The 19,965-nt window shown below is 43.0% G+C and overlaps 1 protein-coding gene across 1 annotated transcript; it reads right to left on the bottom strand.

Annotated features, from left to right (window-relative positions):
- Positions 1 to 26: 26 nt before the first annotated feature.
- On the bottom strand, positions 27 to 19,937 carry LOC109893136 (serine/threonine-protein kinase NLK2). Its single transcript, XM_020486202.2, has 11 exons — positions 18,391 to 19,937; positions 18,075 to 18,204; positions 15,792 to 15,847; positions 15,365 to 15,471; positions 15,005 to 15,090; positions 13,833 to 14,042; positions 8,327 to 8,428; positions 3,515 to 3,601; positions 3,155 to 3,353; positions 2,919 to 3,012; positions 27 to 2,800 (listed from the first exon to the last, which is right to left on the bottom strand). The coding sequence occupies exons 1-11, from the start codon at positions 18,702 to 18,704 to the stop codon at positions 2,752 to 2,754; spliced, it is 1,434 nt and encodes a 477-aa protein (XP_020341791.1). The 5' UTR covers positions 18,705 to 19,937; the 3' UTR covers positions 27 to 2,751.
- Between the last annotated feature and the right edge of the window lie 28 nt (positions 19,938 to 19,965).

The raw sequence follows: 19,965 nt of genomic DNA on the forward strand, positions 1-19,965 counted from the left end.
ATAAGCAGACAGACACCATACAGGAATATTATCCAGTGACTATCCATTTATTCATTCACTACTTTACTCTAGTTGTTTTCTTAAGAAATTCAAGTATTTGTTGGGAACACAAGTCAAGGACTTTTCCTAAAATAGCATGACAAAAGCATGACGTTTTTTCTTTTCTTCAAAACATCAGTTTCATATTCAGAACAATCAAAAACACACGTATCACTTTTTTCTCCCGTATTTCTAACATCTACATTCCCAGGTGTAGTCTCTCTCCCCGTGCCTATTGATGCACAAACGAAGGATACAGACTTGCTTCCTTTCCTTCAGTAAGGGGTGTACGTCCCAAATGGCACCCTATATAGTGCACTACTTTTGACCAGGACCCTCAAAAGTAGTGGACTAGAAAGGGAATGGGTTGCCATTTGGGACAGATCCTGGCCTGAAGAGAACTGGGCATGTGAAAGCAAATCCCCAACTGAGCTTCTCTCTACTACATTGCTTCAACCTGTCTTCTATCAGTGCCAATAAAGGAAAGAAGGAGAGGATGAAAAGCTGCTTTAAACTATTTAACTGCCAGAGGAAGCTCCTCCAATGAGGAAGATGTCCTTATTTGCTTCTACCTCAAGCATAGCTGGGTCATACTCCTTGATGCAAAATGTGTTCCTACAGTGTGCACTAAGTTTCTTATTGGACAAGTTCAAGTAGTCCCTCACAGTTTGAGTCTTTTCTTTTCGGTGCCTAGGGAATATGACCCTGCTATAAAAGGCAAACAGAGACGAGAGGACAGTGTGAGGGGGATAGAGAGAAGAAAGGAGGGTGTAAGGGAGAGAGACAGGCCCTGGTGAGCTCTTCTAAAACCCAGCCTGCTTGGACTCTCTACTAAAGACAATAGCCAAGTTGTGAAAACCCCCAAAAACGTTTTAAATGAATCACATCACAAAACAGTCAGAAATAAAAACACATTAAAACAAAAAATATTTCCTAAAATCTAATTAACATCACCACAAGGAAGGTTTGTCCATGGTGACAACTCCCATTGCACTGCATCCAAATCCTCTTCCTTTAAAAAAAAAATCATAAATACATACATGCAGGTTTAAGTGAAACATTTTGGCAATCCCCATCGCCCCCTAGCCTACACTGCCAATAGCACCATCAAGTGGTGGGACAAGGGCCTGACCACTGCCATGATGGCAATGCCATCAAGCACAGTACGGCGTCTTCAGGAGCCTCATTTTAGTTAGTACTAGCTCCAGTCAGAGCTTCAGAGCACAGAGCTTTGCGGTTCCTCTTTGTGGGTAAAATAAATAAAAAAATTGAGGCACAATGTTATTGGTGAATAATATCGGTGTGTATTTGCGTGGTCGGGTCCACAGTACTTTGCAACGGAACACCTGAGCCGTGAACTCAACTGGAAATAAACCAATAAAGGAAAACCAATAAAGGAAAACTAAAACACAGCAGCATTTCACCAACACATTTCAACAAGCTGTTCTTCCTGCCACCTGTCCCTCATCCTCCTTCCCTCTCTCCAAGAGGGAGAAAGGAGGCGAGTGACAGAGAGAGCTTAAGGACAGTGATTTAGTACAAAGGAATGACATCATGTTACAGTACATAGTAGTTGAGTTGGATCTATGTACACTTTACCCAGTAGACTCTCTCTGGGTTCCCTTTTTGACTCCAACTGTTTGAGGTAATGAGATCATTGAAGTAGAAAACTGCACATTCCCTTAAACTCTACACACGTGAGCACCCACACACACACACACCGAAATGGCTGACTACTCAGTACATGGGAACAACATGTGCTCAAGTTCAAACTGCCACTCAGAGAAGCTAAATCAAACAATCAATTAAAATATAAAATAATATGATTTTAAAAACATGGGCGAGGCTCCATCTACCTCGAGTCCCAGAAGCTCCTCCCCTGCTGTGGCTCCACCCAATCAAAGAACCCGGTCAATTTGTTGTCTTGAAAATGGTTTGGTCTTATGGACAAGGGCAGATTGTGAGGGAAGATTCAAAAGTAGCACGGAGCCACGCTCAAGGCCAGAGGTTGCTTTGTAGCGCAGATCTAAGACCAGTTTACCGAAGATATTGAGAATGGGTCCAGTGAAACTCTCAAATCAAATCAATAGAACCAATGATTAAAAAAGGTAGGGTCATCAATGTGACATTAACATGCCTAAGTCACTGAGCGCACAGGTAAAGAGAGTATGGTATCGCCAGGAGCACGTTGCTTTTCATCATATTGCACGCAACTGGAATGACTTAACAGAGCAGAACAATTATTCAACATAAATAATAAAACAGCTATTCCTTTGTCTCCGCCATCAACCACGTTGGAGCACAACACAACCAACCTCAACTCTTCTAGTAATAAATGTTTCCAATCCTTTTCCTCTTCTACCAGTCTTCGCTCTTTCTTTATTCCTTTTTTAAAATTCAGCAGCACATTTTAGTTTTCAGAAATGCCTATAGCGTTGGTGTCCTCAAGTCTTCCCCCAGTGTCAATAGTAGTTTTCATAGTTGGGAACTGTAGTTTTCATTGAAGGGAAATGTAGTCTTTAATAAAAGTGAGGATTTCCTCTGACAGACACTGTTCTTCTCTCGGAGAGGCTGGCGTACGGTTTCATTCACACCTCCCCTTCATCCAGAGAAACCCAAGCCTCTCTCGATTATATGGACCAAAGCTTGTCTTGTTCTTTTTATCAAACTGAATTTCCCACGATTCCTCTTGTACATGAATGACACTCCCCTTCATCTCTCCTCCTTCCTGGAGACTTTGGAGGAATGCCACGCAGTAGACCTGAGAGAGATCGAGAAAGATAAACAGAGAGAGATGTAGATAGTACATGGCAAAATAGTATTTTAAGCTGCATGTATGTTAGTTGCGTTCGTCCCTCCCTCCCTTTGGTGTTCCTCACCTGATGAAGGTCTTGAAGGCAGCACTCTGGGGGTTGATGCACAGCGGCACTCGTTTCCCCTGCTGGTGCTCTGTTATGAAGTGATGGATGAGCTCTGATAGAGCGAGAGAGAGGAGAGATTGCGAGAGCGAGATTGCAACAGGCCATCAATTTCAATAACAAGCTGGGTTGGAAAAAAGACAGAAGAGAAGTGACGAGAAAGAGGAGTAGAGGGAAGAGCACCAGATAGCTCCTACCTTTGCCCTGCCAGACAGAGAGCAGGCTGTTATCGTAGCTGTGGCTGAAGTTCCGGTCGGCGGGCGGTTCAAAGTCCCGCGTGTACACACGCCCGCTGGGCACCGAGTAGCAGCACTGGCACATGCACGTGTGGTAGCGCAGACGGCCCTCGTCCAGGTAGGGGTGGGAGAGGGCGTCGCTGCCCGAGATCCGTTTGGCCTGAGTCACACACACGGAGAGAAAGTTGGTCCCCCTCTAATCTTGTATTTTCTCCCTTACTGTAGCGAACTACATTTTTCAGCTCTTGCTTGAACGTCCCTATAAAAAAAAGAGGAAGCCTTTAGAGTGACGGTTCTCTATAGACTTTTGTCTGTACTCACCGGATCAAACACCAGCATACGACACAATAGGTGCACGGCCTCGTGGGTCGCCCCATCCGACAGCATGTATAACACAGAGAGTGACGGCTGAGGGGGAAGAGAGAGATTTCACTTCATGAACTGCTGCACCTAGTTTTAGATAAGGATTGTGGGCAGGGTATAGATCCTATCTGGGCCCGGTTTTCCAAAAGCATCTTAAGGCTAAGTTCACCAATGAACTTAGTCTTTCAAGATGCTTTTGGGAAACTGGGCCATGAGCAGTAATATTTTGGCACCCTTGGACGTTTCTCTATTTCTTCCAAAATATTTTTTGGAGGGTATTAACATAAACACGTTCAGCATCTCCTGGCTTGCACGCATAGCCTACAATCCAAGTACAAAAAAGTACAATAAATTAATTTAATATAGCGTACATCACAATAAATCCATTATTTATTTTAGACAGGTCGAAAGAAACGAAGAAAATGTAGCCTACTTCAGAAGAACAGAATAGCATATTCTGAGTAGTCCTTATGTTAGGCCCTGGTCTGGCTATGGGCTCGACTAGCTCAGCTCATTTAGCAGACAAGATTTGCTTAGAATTCCATGGCATTATTTTAAAGTATGAAGAATACAATTGAACATAGCTGAATATCATAGAAAGCTATTCCCCCCCCCCCCAAACAATTTCAGAGGGAGTGACACATGCAGCTATTCTGTGTTGAGCAGTTAATTAAACATATAGGAGCACCCGTTTCTTTTAGAGTTATTTATGCAACTTTTGTTGTGATAAACTTTGAATGGATTACAAATCTAAACATACAGCCTAAGGCTGCATGATGGGACTAACGATGATTTGAAAAAAGTTGCATGAAAAGGCATGAGTTTTCGCAGGCTGCACATACTTCAGTCTCTCATTCACAATGTGACAAGCACTTCATAACATTCTGACCCATCAGACTATTCTTCATTTAAATCTGGTCGTTACATATAGCCTACTAATATACACGACATGATCAAAAGGTCATCAAATATCTCAATCCAAAATCATGGGTTTTGGTCCCCCCTTTGCTGCTATAACAGCCTCCACTCTTCTGGGAATTCTTTCCACTAGATGTTGGAACATTGCTGCAGGGACATGCTTCCATTCAGCCACAAGAGCATTAGTGAGGTCAGGCACGGATGTTGGGCGATTAGGCCTGGCTCGCAGTCAGCATTCCAATTCATTCCAAAGATGTTTGATGGGGTCGAAGTTCTTCCACACTGATCTCAACAAACCATTTCTGTATAGACCTCGCTTTGTGCACGGGGCATTGTCATGCTGAAACAGGAAAGGGCCTTCCCCAAACTTTTGGAAGCAGAGTCGTCTAGAATGTCATTGTATGTTGTAGCGTAAGATTTCCCTTCACCGGAACATGAAAAACATCCCATGACCATTATTCCTCCACCAAACTTTACAGTTGGCACTATGCATTGGGGCAGGTAGCGTTCCCCCTGGCATCCGCCAAACCTAGATAAGTCCGCCGGATTGCCAGATGGTGAAGCGTGATTCATCACTCCAGAGTACGTATTTCCACTGCTCCTGAGTCCAATGCAGTGAGCTTTACAACACACCAGCCGATGCTTGGCGTTGCGCATGGTGATCTTAGGCTTGTGTGCAGCGTCTCAGCCATGGAAACCCATTTCACAATGCTCCCGAAGAGCAGTCATTGTGCTGACGTTGCTTCCAGAGGCAGTTTGGAACTCGGTAGTGAGTGTTGCAACCGAGGACAGACTGTTCTGTGAGCTTGTCTGGCCAACCCCTTCGCGCTGAGCCATTGTTGCTCCTAGACATTTCCACTTCACAATAACAGCACTTACAGTTGACTGGAGCAGCTCTAGTAGCGCAGAATTTTAAAGAACTGACTTGTTGGAAAGGTGGCATCCTATGACGGTGCTACGTTGAAAGTCACTGAGCACTTCAATAAGGCCATTCTACTGCCAATGTTAATCTATGGACATTGCATGGCTGTGTGCTTGATTTTATATACAGTGGGGCAAAAAAGTATTTAGTCAGCCACCAATTGTGCAAGTTCTCCCACTTAAAAAGATGAGAGGCCTGTAATTTTCATCATAGGTACATTTAAACTATGACAGACAAAATTAGAAAAAAAATCCAGAAAATCAGTGTAGGATTTTTTATGAATTTATTTGCTAATTATGGTGGAAAATAAGTATTTGGTCAACTACAAACAAGCAAGATTTCTGGCGCTCACAGACCTGTAACAACTTCTTTACCTGTATTAAATGGCACCTGTTTGAACTTGTTATCAGTATAAAAGACACCTGTCCACAACCTCAAACAGTCACACTCCAAACTCCACTATGGCCAAGACCAAAGAGCTGTCAAAGGACACCAGAAACAAAATTGTAGACCTGCACCAGGCTGGGAAGACTGAATCTGCAATAGGTAAGCAGCTAGGTTTGAAGAAATCAACTGTGGGAGCAATTATTAGGAAATGGAAGACATACAAGACCACTGATAATCTCCCTCGATCTGGGGCTCCATGCAAGATCTCACCCCGTGAATGACCTGCAGAGAGCTGGGACCAAAGTAACAAAGCCTACCATCAGTAACACACTACGCCGCCAGGGACTCAAATCCTGCAGTGCCAGACGTGTCCCCCTGCTTAAGCCAGTACATGTCCAGGCCCGTCTGAAGTTTGCTAGAAAGCATTTGGATGATCCAGAAGAAGATTGGGAGAATGTCATATGGTCAGATGAAACCAAAATAAAACTTTTTGGTAAAAACTCAACTCGTCGTGTTTGGAGGACAAAGAATGCCGAGTTGCATCCAAAGAACACCATACCTACTGTGAAGCATGGGGGTGGAAACATCATGCTTTGGGGCTGTTTTTCTGCAAAGGGACCAGGACGACTGATCCGTGTAAAGGAAAGAATGAATAGGGCAATGTATCGTGAGATTGAGTGTAAACCTCCTTCCATCAGCAAGGGCATTGAAGATGAAACGTGGCTGGGTCTTTCAGCATGACAATGATCCCAAACACACCGCCCAGGCAACGAAGGAGTGGCTTCATAAGAAGCATTTCAAGGTCCTGGAGTGGCCTAGCCAGTCTCCAGATCTCAACCCCATAGAAAATCTTTGGAGGGAGTTGAAAGTCCGTGTTGCCCAGCAACAGCCCCAAAACATCACTGCTCTAGAGGAGATCTGCATGGAGGAATGGGCCAAAATACAAGCAACAGTGTGTGAAAACCTTGAAGACTTACAGGAAACGTTTGACCTCTGTCATTGCCAACAAAGGGTATATAACAAAGTATTGAGATAAACTTTTGTTATTGACCAAATACTTATTTTCCACCCTAATTTGCAAATAAATTCATAAAAAAATCCTACAATGTGAGTTTCTGGATTTTTCCCCCTCATTTTGTCTGCCATAGTTGAAGTGTACCTATGATGAAAATTACCTCTCTCGTCTAAGTGGGAGAACTTGCACAATTGGTGGCTGAGTAAATATATATATATATATATATATATAAGTGCATGTTGTTGAATTACTTTTGATTTAGAATGGTCCACAAAAAAATATAATACTTGTAATCCGTTGCCTGCACCGGACGTTACGTTAGGGGAAGCTAAGCTTTCCCGAAAGTAAATTGAATTAAATTGCCAAAATTATATAGATAAATAAATTAAAAATAGGATACTAAAGCATTGATTTGCCATGCATTGAATGTTATTTGACACTGATTTGAGTTATATTTTTAGTAGGCTCTCTTACATAAGTCTGCAAAAGCAATTATGCATGTAATGCTTTTATTATAAAAGTTGCATTTTTAAATGGGGAAAATGACCTTCCCCAAAGTTAACTCACGGGCCGTCTACGTATGCCAGGTAGGCTACACTGCTTGTAAAGCAGATTAAAGTGCGTCATTTTAAGAAGTGAGCAAGAAATATAGCATCACAAGAAAGCTGGAATCCTCTTAAATAGAGGCCAGTCAAGTCTTTACACACACGAATGCGCAACAGCCGGGCTTATAAGAACACTTTTCACTAGGCTCTGTAGAATATGGGCTCTCCAACCGTGTTCCAGGGGTCGTATGCCTAGGCTATAGGCTACGTTTGGAGTTATTTGGCCACTTTAGTTGTGATACAAACCTTAAAACATATAGGCCTATGGACTAGGCTACATGGTGTGTGACTATGATTATCATGCACCTGTCGGAACAGAGGCGGGAAAAAATATAAATCAATAATACATGTCATCATATGCACAAATAGCAAATGGAGGACACTTTTCTTGCGGTTCATTTTCATACCAGCCAGGTAGGCTATACTCCTGTTGTAAAGTGAAGCAATGTGCTTAATATTAGGAAAGTTGAGGAAAGTTGAGAAAAAAAAAAAATAGTACTGTAGGCTTAGCCTATAGAAATCTGATGGGAACCTCCCTCGTCGTTTTAACAGGAGCCTTAAAAACTGTATTTTCTCACGCAATTGCATAGCCTATAGAAATGTTCATGGGCTCTCATGAAGTGTTCAATTAGATTTTTGATTGCATTTGCATTGCCGTCAGAGTAATTAGAATAACAATAAGTGCCAGGCCATTAGTGACCGGCAGTTAGCAAGTTCGGTAGGCTACTGATGACAATCAGCGGCATCAGAGCGCAGTTTTGGAGAAGCCTAGATACCGTGACTAAACGGTCACATGGAATTTGATTGCAGTCATGACTCGTGACCGCAGGTGTGGTGATAATACGGTCACAGTAACAACCCTAGTTGGAAGTAAGGTGTTTTCATTTGTAAAATGCAAGCAGTAGGTAGTGAGGAGGAAGTACCGGTTTGTGAGGTCCTCTCAGGATGTGAGCTCTGGCCCCCTCACAGGCAGATGCCATGGCAGAGAGAGGAGGGGTACCCAGCAGATCAGTGATCAGATCCAACTGCGGGGTAGAGGGAGAGAGAAGAGAGAGTGAGGGTGGGAGAGATTTAATTTGACAAATAACCTAAATAAATAAAAACCGACCATCCACAAGGGCCAAAAAATTAAGATACATTATTTGATTACTAATTGTTAGATAAAAGTACAAATTATTGCCCAGACAGATTACACCTTTATATGGCTTTCCCTCCTTCCTCCCTCCCAGGGTTCCCTGCCTCCCACCACTCTACTAGGGTGGTCACAAAATTGTCAGCCGGTGACTGTCAAGCAAATAACTGTCGGCCTCACGGTAAATGACCATTAACAAACACATTTAGCATCTCCTGGCTTCCACACAAGCCACTGATGCAGATCTTTGGAGCATCTACATTTTAAAATGTTTATAAATCCATGTAATATAACCTACACCTTCACAATAAATCCATAATTTATTTTAGACCTGTCTAAAGCAGCATGATATTTAGTCTATTTCAGAAGAACAGAATAGCATACTCTTGAGTTGTCCTTATGTTTGGTCCTGATCTGGCTATGCCAAATATTCTTATTAAAATACTTTTTTCTTTACATAGTTGAATGTGCTGACAACAAAATCACACAAATTATCAATGGAAATCAAATTCATCAACCCATGGAGGTCTGGATTTGGAGTCACACTCAAAATGTAAGTGGAAAACCACACTACAGGCTGATCCAACTTTGATGTAATGTCCTTAAAACAAGTCAAAATGAGGCTCAGTAGTGTGTGTGGCCTCCACGTGCCTGTATGACCTCCCTACAATGCCTGGGCATGCTCCTGATGAGGAGGCGGATGGTCTCCTGAGGGATCTCCTCCCAGACCTGGACTAAAGCATCTGCCAACTCCTGGACAGTCTGTGGTGCAACGTGGCGTTGGTGGATGGAGCGAGACATGATGTCCCAGATGTGCTCAATTGGATTCAGGTCTGGGGAACGGGCGGGCCAGTCCATAGCATCAATGCCTTCCTCTTGCAGGAACTGCTGACACACTCCAGCCACATGAGGTCGAGCATTGTCTCGCATTAGGAGGAACCCAGGGCCAACCGCACCAGCATATGGTCGAGGATCTCATCTCGGTACCTAATGGCAGTCAGGCTACCTCTGGCGAGCACATGGAGGGCTGTGCGGCCCCCCAAAGAAATGCCACCCCACACCATGACTGACCCACCGCCAAACCGGTCATGCTGGAGGATGTTGCAGGCAGCAGAACGTTCTCCACGGCGTCTCCAGACTCTGTCACATGTGCTCAGTTTGAACCTGCTTTCATCTGTGAAGAGCACAGGACGCCAGTGGCGAATTTGCCAATCTTGGTTTTCTCTGGCAAATGCCAAACGTCCTGCATGGTGTTGGGCTGTAAGCACAACCCCCACCTGTGGACATTGGGCCCTCATACCACCCCCATGGAGTCTGTTTCTGACCGTTTGAGCAGACACATGCACATTTGTGGCCTGCTGCAGGTCATTTTGCAGGGCTCTGGCAGTGCTCCTCCTGCTCCTCCTTGCACAAAGGCGGAGGTAGCGGTCCTGCTGCTGGGTTGTTGCCCTCCTACGGCCTCCTCCACGTCTCCTGATGTACTGGCCTGTCTCCTGGTAGCGCCTCCATGCTCTGGACACTACGCTGACAGACACAGCAAACCTTCTTGCCACAGCTCGCATTGATGTGCCATCCTGGACGAGCTGCACTACCTGAGCCACTTGTGTGGGTTGTAGACTCCGTCTCATGCTACCACTAGAGTGAAAGCACCGCCAGCATTCAAAAGTGACAAAAACATCAGCCAGGAAGCATAGGAACTGAGAAGTGGTCTGTGGTCCCACCTGCAGAACCACTCCTTTATTGGGGGTGTCTTGCTAAATGCCTATAATTTCCACCTGTTGTCTATTCCATTTGCACAACAGCATGTGAAATATATTGTCAATCAGTGTTGCTTCCTAAGTGGACAGCTTGATTTCACAGAAGTGTGATTGACTTGGAGTTACATTGTGTTGTTTAAGTGTTCCCTTTATTTTTTTGAGCAGGTTATTAGGTTTTTAATACATTGCAAGGCTGCATGATGCAAATAATGATGATTTGAAAAAAAGTTGCTAGAAAAAAGGAATGTGCTCCATTGTTTTTTCTGCAGGCTATACACACACTTCATCAGTCTCATTCACAATTTGATAAGCATTTAATAAGGCCTCAAATTTCACGGCGGTGTCCCCTTTGTTTGGCTGTAATACACCCTAAAGAAATCCATGCCTGTAGCGGCCAGTGGCCATTGTGCCCTTGGCCCAGAGTGCTGCGCTGAGCCCTTGGCCCAGAGTGCTGCGCTGAGCCCTTGGCCCAGAGTGCTACTTGCACCGATGCACCTCTCACTCACATTGCTCTCCATCACGTGATCGGGTCTTTCTCACAGGCTACAAGTGAAGACCAACACATCGGGGATGCAACTGCGCACGTCCTTATTCAATTCCGAGGTGCATATTAACGATATTGAAAACTTTTCATCAGCCAATAAGATGAGTAACGAACAGCAAAAGCACTAGCTTATGCCAATCTGCTATACCCCATAGTACAAAACTATTCTTATTCGTGCGAAAAATACATAAAATAATCATGTTTTACTCAATGTGGCTGACACAACAGATCAGAACGTTTAGCTTAAAACGTTGATAAACTATTAGGCAATTTCTTCACATTATAAGCACAGGAATACGCACATGGCAGTAGCCTATAAGCGCGACTGTACCATTAGCGGGAAAAGACCATTTTCAAAGGTAACCGTAAATGCGATTATGTATGTAATGCTTTTATGTATGCCAGTTAGGCTCCACACCCCTTGTAAAACAAATAAATGTGCTTAAATTTTAAGAAGTTATTTAGCCACTTCAGTTGTGATACAAACCTTATCAAAACATATAGACCTATGGGTTAGGCTCCATGAGGTGTGCGACTATGATACGAAAAAGTCGCATCATTCACAAGTGATAATATATAATTGACAAGTGATAATAATATTGTCACCCATCAGACTATTCTTAATTAAATCTGGTCTTTACATATATTAAATAATATACAGTACCCGTCAAAAGTTTGGACACTTACTCATTCAAGAGTTTCTTTATTTGTACTATTTTCTACATCGTAGAATAATAGTGAAGACATCAAAACTATGAAATAACACATATAGAATCATGTAGGAACCAAAAAAGTGATAAAATGTTTAAATATATATTTTATATATGAGATTCTTCAAAGTAGCCACCCTAGGCCTTGACAGCTTTGCACACTCTTGGCATTCTGTCAACCAGTTTCATGAGCTAGTCATTACTTTAACTTCTTGGCGCACCAAACCCGTTCGGGAGATCATTTTCGTCAACATCCGCTGAATTGCAGAGCGCCAAATTAAATGACTGAAAATATTTAATTTTCATGAAATCACAAGTGCAATACAGCAAAACACACCGTAGCTTGTTGTTAATCCACCTGGCGTGTCAAATTTCAAAAAAGCATTACAGCAAAAGCTATCCAAGTGTTTATGTTAGGACATCTCTCTCAGCAGACAAAACATTACAAACAGCTAGCAGCAAAGTAGATTGGCCACGAAAGTCAGAAAAGCAATAAAATGAATCGCTTACCTTTGATGATTTTCGGATGTTTGCACTCACGAGGCTCCCAGTTACACAATAAATGTTCCTTTTGTTCGATAAAGATTATTTTTATATCCAAAAACCTCCATTTGGTTGGCGTCTTATGTTAAGAAATCCACAGGCTCGAGCGGTCACGACGGGGCAGACGAAAATTCCAAATAGTATCCGTAAAGTTCGTAGAAACATGTCAAACATTTTTTTATAATCAATCCTCAGGTTGTTTTTACAATAAATAATCGATAATATTTCAACCGGACCGTAGCTTTTTCCAATAGGAGAGAGAGAGAAAATGTCTGCTCCAAGCTGTTGCGCATGCAAAACTCTGCTGGCACCCAGCCATCCACTGACGCGACGTGATCGTTCTCACTGATTTTTCAGACTAAAAGCCTGAAACTATGTCTAAAGACGGTTCACACCATGTGGAAGCCAAAGAGAAAGGATTCTGGTTGATATCCCTTTAAATGGAGGTAAGGCATGCAATGGAACAGGGAGATTTGTTTCTCTTAGACACTTCCTTGTTGGATTTTCTTCAGGTTTTCGCCTGCACTATCAGTTCTGTTATACTCAGACAATAATTGAACAGTTTTGGAAACTATAGTGTTTCTATCCAAATCTGACAATTATATGCATATTCTAGATTCTGGGCCTGAAAAATAGGTAGTTTCATTTGGGTACGTTTTTCATCCAAACATCAAGATATACTGCCCCCTACACTCAACAGGTTAAGACATGAAGATCAGTCAATCCAGAAAATGTCAAGAACTTTGAAAGATTCTTCAAGTGCAGTTGAAAAAACCATCAAGCGCTATGATGAAACTGGCTCTCATGAGGACCGCCACAGGAATGGAAGACCCAGAGTTACCTCTGCTGCAGAGGATAAGTTTAATAGGAGTTACCAGCCTCAGAAATTGCGGCCCAAATAAATGCTTCAGAGTTCAAGTAACAGACACAGCTCAACATCAACTGTTCAGTGGAGACTGCATGAATCAGGCCTTCATGGTCAAATTGCTGCAAAGAAACCACTACTAAAGGACACCTCTCAACCAGCTTCATGAGGAATGCTTTTTTATTGAATACCAAGTGTGCAAAGCTGTCAACAAGGCAAAGAGTGGCTACTTTGAAGAATATAAAATATATTTTTGATTTGTTTAACACTTTTTGGTTTACTACATGATTCCATACATGTTATGTCATTGTTTTGATGTCTTATTATTCTACAATGTAGAAAATAGTAAAAAATAAAGAAAAACCCTGGAATGAGTAGGTGAGTGCAAAGTTCTGATTGGTACGGTTTGTATCAAAACAGGGGCCGGGGGGGAAATACATATCATCTATGCACTTAAATAGCGAATGGCGGACACTTTTCCTGTGGTTCATTTTCATGCCAGCCAAAGATAAGCAATTGGCTTAATATTAGGAAAGTTGAGAAATAAATAATATAGTAGGCCTAGCCTATAGAAAGCAGGTGGGATCCTCTTCTTATTAGAGGCCATCAATGTTGTGCAACAGGAGCTCATGGCCTCTCATGAAGTGTTTGAATAGATAACATTTGCATTGATGTCAGAGTGATTAGAGGGACAATAGAGTGCTGAGTACCAGGCAGTTAGCAAGTTTGGTAGGCTACTAATGACCATCAACAGCATCAGAGCTTGGAGAAGCCTAACTACCGTGACCAAAGGGTCACATGGAATTCGACTGCCTTCATGACTCGTGACCGTCGATGTGGCGGTAATACGGTTACCGCAACAGCCCTACCCTCTCTACCTGTTGTATGGGGCTCTGGGCCTGGAACAGGATGCGTCGACCCAGTAGTTCGGCGAAGATGCATCCCACCGACCAAACGTCTATGGCAGAGCCATAATGGCGGCTGCCCATCAGCACCTCAGGAGCCCGGTAGTACTGAGTCACCACCTCCTGGGTCATGTGACGAGACTGGTCCGGCTCCTCCACACGTGCCAGCCCAAAGTCACAGATCTGAGAGAGCGGGAGGGAAGGAGAGAGAGAAAGAGGTGAGTGGAAGAGGGGGAATTTAGTTATATAATAACATATACCGAGTATACAAAACATTAAGAACGTCCTGCTCTTTGACATGACAGACTGACCAGGTGAAAGCTACCTTTTTGATGTCACTTGTTAAATCCACTTCAAATCAGTGTAGATGGAGATTTTTTTTTTAGGCAAGTCAGTTAAGAACAAATTCTTATTTTCAATGACGGCCTAGGAACAGTGGGTTAACTGCATGTTCAGGGGCAGAACGATAGATTTGTACCTTGTCAGCTCCGGGGGTTTGAACTTGCAACCTTCCGGTTACTAGTCCAACGCTCTAACCACTAGGCTACCCTGCCACCACATGGATTGTGTGTGTGCGCCATTCAGAGGCTGAATAATGGGCAAGACAAAAGATTGAAATGCTTCTGAACAGGGTATGGTAGTAGGTGCCAGGTGGAACAGTTTCAGTGTGTCAAGAACTACAAAGCGGCTGGGTTTTTCACACTCAACAGTTTCCCATGTGTGTCAAGAATGGTCGACCACCCAAAGGACATCCAGCCAACTAGACAACTGTGGGAAGCATTGGAGTCAATATGGGCCAGCATCCCTGTGGAATGCATTCAACACCTTGTAGAGTTCATGCCCTGATGAACTGAGGCTGTTCTGAGGACAAAAGGTGTGGGGGGCAACTCAATATTAGGAAGGTGTTTGTAATGTTTGGTATACCCAGTGTAGGTTGACCACTGTAAGTACAGCATAATACACTTGTATGTTTGTGAAAAGGTGTAGATTATATTCTTCAGCCCATATTGAGCTCTACTAGGTAATTTGTTTCTGTGCCAAGCATCATACTTTTTTTGTCATGTCTTTTGCGGAAGTTCAGACACACATATTCACATTCATACATGCGGACACACGCCTAAACAAACGTGTACACACACAGTTACCTTGAGCAGGCAATTGCTGTTGACTAACAGGTTCCCAGGTTTAATGTCCCTGTGCAGGATGCTAGCAGAATGCAGGTACTTCAGCCCTGAGAGAAGGAGAATCACTGTTACTCATAACAGTCCAAATATAGCCCCTAGCCAATTCCCCTTCAGTGTTTGCAGTCAATGACAACATGAATCCGTCAATATGGCCCCATCACATGAAACAAGCTGGCTCCTTTAACCCTGCAAACCAAGAAAGGATAGGGGGGAAAACTCACAAATGGGTTGTTTTTAGGCTCAGCAGTCAACCGTTAACCTTGACTTCCAACTCCATTCCAACACAGCGCCTTTCCCTACTCCTCCCTCCGTCCCACTCACCTCTGAGGATCTGGTAGAGGAACACTTTGATGTGGTCGGTGGTGAGGGGCTGGGGAGACACGATGACTTTGTGGAGGTCACTCTGCATCAGCTCAGTGATCACGTAGCTAGTCAGGCATTGCCCGTGGTCAAGGAAACAGACGTCTATTAGATGTGGCATAGATGGAGTATTAAGCTTTCTTCTATCTATAGTCAAGTAAAATGTAGCTATCTATCATAACACAAGACTATCCCTAATGGTATCATCTCGGTTGAGTTTTATCTTGATGTAGAATGTATTATGTAGATTGACTGTTTTGAAAGGAGGAGGACATGATAATATATAGAGAAACTGGGACAGAGAAAGTGCACGAGTGAACAATGGCTGACACATAACAGTCATGTGTGCAAGTGTATGTGTGCACGTGAACTTGCATGTGAAGGATACATTTCCTCGAAGCAGTCGATCTGCGGAGGCTGCAGAATGTCCAGAGCTGACAACACCTGTAAACACACATCATAATCATCCTTCTCGTTGTTTTAATGATTAGAGCTCTAAAAGACAAAACAGACAGGTGAACGGTTAAAAGCAGTGAGTGGCCATCCTATCTTTGGCTGTCATTTCGTGTTCATTTTCTGATGCTTGTACACGTTGAATCGCCACTGCTTGTCAACACTCAGCAAGTGATCTAGCGTCCGACATTTGATATTTGATATGGCACTTCAAGTGCCTTAAGTGTCTAAACTATAACAAACCTCTAACTTCACAGTGCTATTTGTCGAACTAGCCTCTGTATGGAAACATATCAATGAGCAGTGGGGAGATGCATCGCTATGTCTTATGCCTCTATTATGGACGCAATACTGTATGAAAATGTCTCAGAATGGCACCTTACTCCAGTCCAAAGTATAGGAAATAGGGTGCCATTTAGGATGCATCCTGTATGTGTTGTGCAGTCCTGTGTATAGATGTTAGAGGTCGACCGATTAATCGGAATGGCCGATTAATTAGGGCCGATTTCAAGTGTTCATAACAATCGGAAATTGGTATTTTTGGACACCAATTTTGCCGATTTACCAAAACAATTGTTTATTTTTAAAACAACTTTATTTAACGAGGCAAGTCAGTTAAGAACACATTCTTATTTTCAATGACGGCCTAGGAACAGTGGGTTAACGCCTTATTCAGGGGCAGAACGACAGATTTTTACCTTGTCAGCTCAGGGATTCAATCTTGCAACCTTACGGTTAACTAGTCCAACACTAACCACCTGCCTCACGAGGAGCCTGCCTGTTATGCGAATGCAGTAAGAAGCCAAGGTAAGTTGCTAGCTAGCATTAAAATTCTCATAAAGAATCAATCAATCAATCATAATCACTAGTTAACTACACATGGTTGATGATATTACTAGTTTATCTAGCGTGTCCTGCGTTGCATATAATGCGGTGCGGTGCGCATACGCGAAAAAGGACTGTCGTTGCTCCAACATGTACCTAACCATAAACATCAATGCCTTTCTTAAAATCAATACAAAGAAGTATATATTTCTAAACCTGCATATTAGCTAAAAGAAAGGTTAGCAGGCAAAATTAACCAGGTGAAATTGCCACTTCTCTTGTGTTCATTTCACACAGAGTCAGGGTATATGCAACAGTTTGGGCCGCCTTGCTCATTGCGAACTCATTTGCCAGAATTTTACAGAATTATGACACAACATTGAAGGTTGTGCAATGTCACAGCAATATTTAGACTTAGGGATGCCATCCGTTAGATAAAATACAGAACAGTTCCGTATTTCACTGAAAGAATAAAGGTTTTGTTTTCAAAATGATAGTTTCCGCATTTGAAAATATTAATGACCTACGGCTCGTATTTCTGTGTGTTATGTTATAATTAAGTCTATGATTTAATAGAGCAGTCTGACTGAGCGAAGGTAGGCACCAGCAGGCTCGTAAGCATTCTTTCAAACAGCACTTTCGTGCTTTTTGCCAGCAGCTCTTCACAATGCTTCAAGCATTGCACTGTTTATGACTTCAAGCCTATCAACTCCCGAGATTAGGCTGGTGTAACCGATGTGAAATGGCTAGCTAGTTAGCGGGGTGCGCGCTAATAGCGTTTCAAACGTCACTCGCTCTGAGACTTGAGTAGTTGTTCCCCTTGCTCTGCATGGGTAATGCTGCTTCTGGGGTGGCTGTTGTCGGTGTGTTCCTGGTTCGAGCCCAGGTAGGAGCGAGGAGAGGGACAGAAGCTATACTGTTATACTGGCAATACTAAAGTGACTATAAGAACATCCAATAGTCAAAGGTATATGATATACAAATCGTATAGAGAGAAATAGTCCTATAATTCCTATAATAACTACAACCTAAAACTTCTTGCCTGGGAATATTGAAGACATGTTAAAAGGAACCACCAGCTTTCATATGTTCTGAGCAAGGACCTTAAACATTAGCTTTCTTACATGGCACATATTGCACTTTTACTTTCTTCTCCAACACTTTGTATTTGGATTATTTAAACCAAATTGAACATATTTCATTATTTATTTGAGGCTAAATTTATTTTATTGATGTATTATATTAAGTTAAAATAAGTGTTCATTTTATATATATATTTTTTTAAATCAGCCGATTAATCGGTATCAGCTTTTTTGGGTCCTCCAATAAATCGGTATCGGCGTTACAATCATAATCGGGCGACCTCTAATAGATGTATTGCTATCATTCTTACGTTGTCGTGTTTGAAGAAGCAGAGCATCCTCAGCTCTCTGAAGACCCTCTTACAGGAGACTAGGTTCTGGAAGACATTGGGCATCTTCTTCAGGGCTACCTTACGCCCATCACGAGGGTCTGTCACTGACCTGCAGGGACAAGATGGAGGGGTCTGTTTACACTGGTCACCAATGGCGAGGACACGTGCATGCATACACACAGTATGTCTATTTCATTCCCGTTAGATACACACCCTTTTTGGAAAGGAAAACAAAACATGCAGAAACCCCACATGGAAATCAGTCTTTATTCTTATTTGAAATGGCCCAACTTACCAGACCACACCAAATGCGCCATAACCGATAGGTCGATCAGGCTCCATCTCAGCAGGGCTTGGCACTTCACTGGCAGGACTACTATGAGGCTGTGGTACAGCTGCCCCACCACCGGTGCTTCCCCCAAGAGACGTCGGGTGTCGAGGCGTCCCCGCTGGGGTAGTGGGTCCAGTTAGACTTGGAGTTGCACTGAGGCCCGTGGAAGTGGATCCAGTTGAGGTGTTGACGCAAAAATACTTGTTATGCCCCAACTCAGATCCGGGGAACAGGTTACCACATACTGTCTGCTGCAGGCCTGTACCATGGAATGCCATTCTATTTCAAACCCCTATCAGAAGGGTTCGTTTGGGAGCTATGTCTAATACTGTACTCGCTTTGAGCGTTGCATGCATTACATATACATGAACCGAGAGCTTGACTTCAGTATTCTATGCAGGCATGGTTGTGACTCTGTTCCTTGCTTGTAGAACATGCAACAGAGAATGTAAACCATGTCTGATATGGCTAGCAGCTATCTTGTTAGCTATATAATAACAGGAGAAGTGTTATTTAGCTTGCTATTAGACTATTGTCGTGGAATCACCATTATTGGCTTTAGTGAGGTAGGTAACGTTAGGTAACGACAGAAAACTAAAAGTATAACGTCAGCAGTGTGATCGAAAACACTGTCGGGTCCAGAAATTCCTGAGGTATATCGACACAAACGCTATCTAATTGACCAGCGATCACATAATCAATCAACCAGTCTGGCTGGGGGAAGCAATGCCTATCACTGTTAATACATTTGTGCTTTCTGTTTTGTGGCCTAATTTTACGATGAGTAAGAAGTCTCCCCTTATCTAACAATGCTATGTTACATTACCTGGCTACCAGCTCGCACTACATTAGTTTATTGCCCCGGGCTCAGATAGCAACCTTTGTCTGGTTGATGTTAACTAACGAGCTAGCTAAACCGAAAAGTACACACACCTGTGTTTGCATACACTAGCTTATGTTATAGCTAACCAGTTTCAGAGGTAGCTAAATAAAATTTTTAAAAGGTAGCAAACACCAGGTTCTTCCAGCTCGAGTTGTCGGTCAATGAAATTCAGATTCGTAGAACGTTAACTAGCTGGCATTAGACCGAATGCTAACCAGCTGTTCCATGGCCCATATAAGACAGCCGGGTATTTAGCTAGCAGACTTTCGTGACCTATATATTTGCTTTGACCAAAAAACAGTTTCAGTAGACGAAACGAAATTAACGAAAAACCAACCCGCGTGGTTCGCAGAGCGAAGAAGTCCTCTTTTGATTTTACACAACGAAAGTCAGTTTTGCATCACTAACGTTAGCGGAATAACGTTAGCCGGGGTTGCCAGCTAGCTAAATTGCTAACAAGCTAGCCCTATCATACCCACTGATAGAAAATGAAAAGTGCCAAGAGAGATTAAACCGGTTACTGTGTGATATAATTTCATCGCTATTCTCTATGTCACCTGCTAACCATTTCTTCCGAATGATCCCTTTCTTTCTTGGAAATCAACTGTTTGAAATAGTGAATAGTGAGTAGGAGGAGTTGGGGGGGGGGGGGGGGG

Source organism: Oncorhynchus kisutch, linkage group LG6 (genome assembly GCF_002021735.2).
Source record: "Oncorhynchus kisutch isolate 150728-3 linkage group LG6, Okis_V2, whole genome shotgun sequence".
Lineage (NCBI taxonomy): Eukaryota > Metazoa > Chordata > Actinopteri > Salmoniformes > Salmonidae > Oncorhynchus > Oncorhynchus kisutch.

Excerpts from the sequence above, each read along its gene's own strand:
- LOC109893136 (XM_020486202.2), bottom strand. The coding sequence starts at position 18,704 with ATGGCATTCCATGGTACAGGCCTGCAGCAGACAGTATGTGGTAACCTG. Across the intron at positions 18,205-18,390 it reads GGCGCATTTGGTGTGGTCTG|GTCAGTGACAGACCCTCGTG; the intron begins GTAAGTTGGGCC and ends TTGTCCCTGCAG. Across the intron at positions 8,429-13,832 it reads CCCAGAGCCCCATACAACAG|TTGGATCTGATCACTGATCT; the intron begins GTAGAGAGGGTA and ends TCTACCCCGCAG.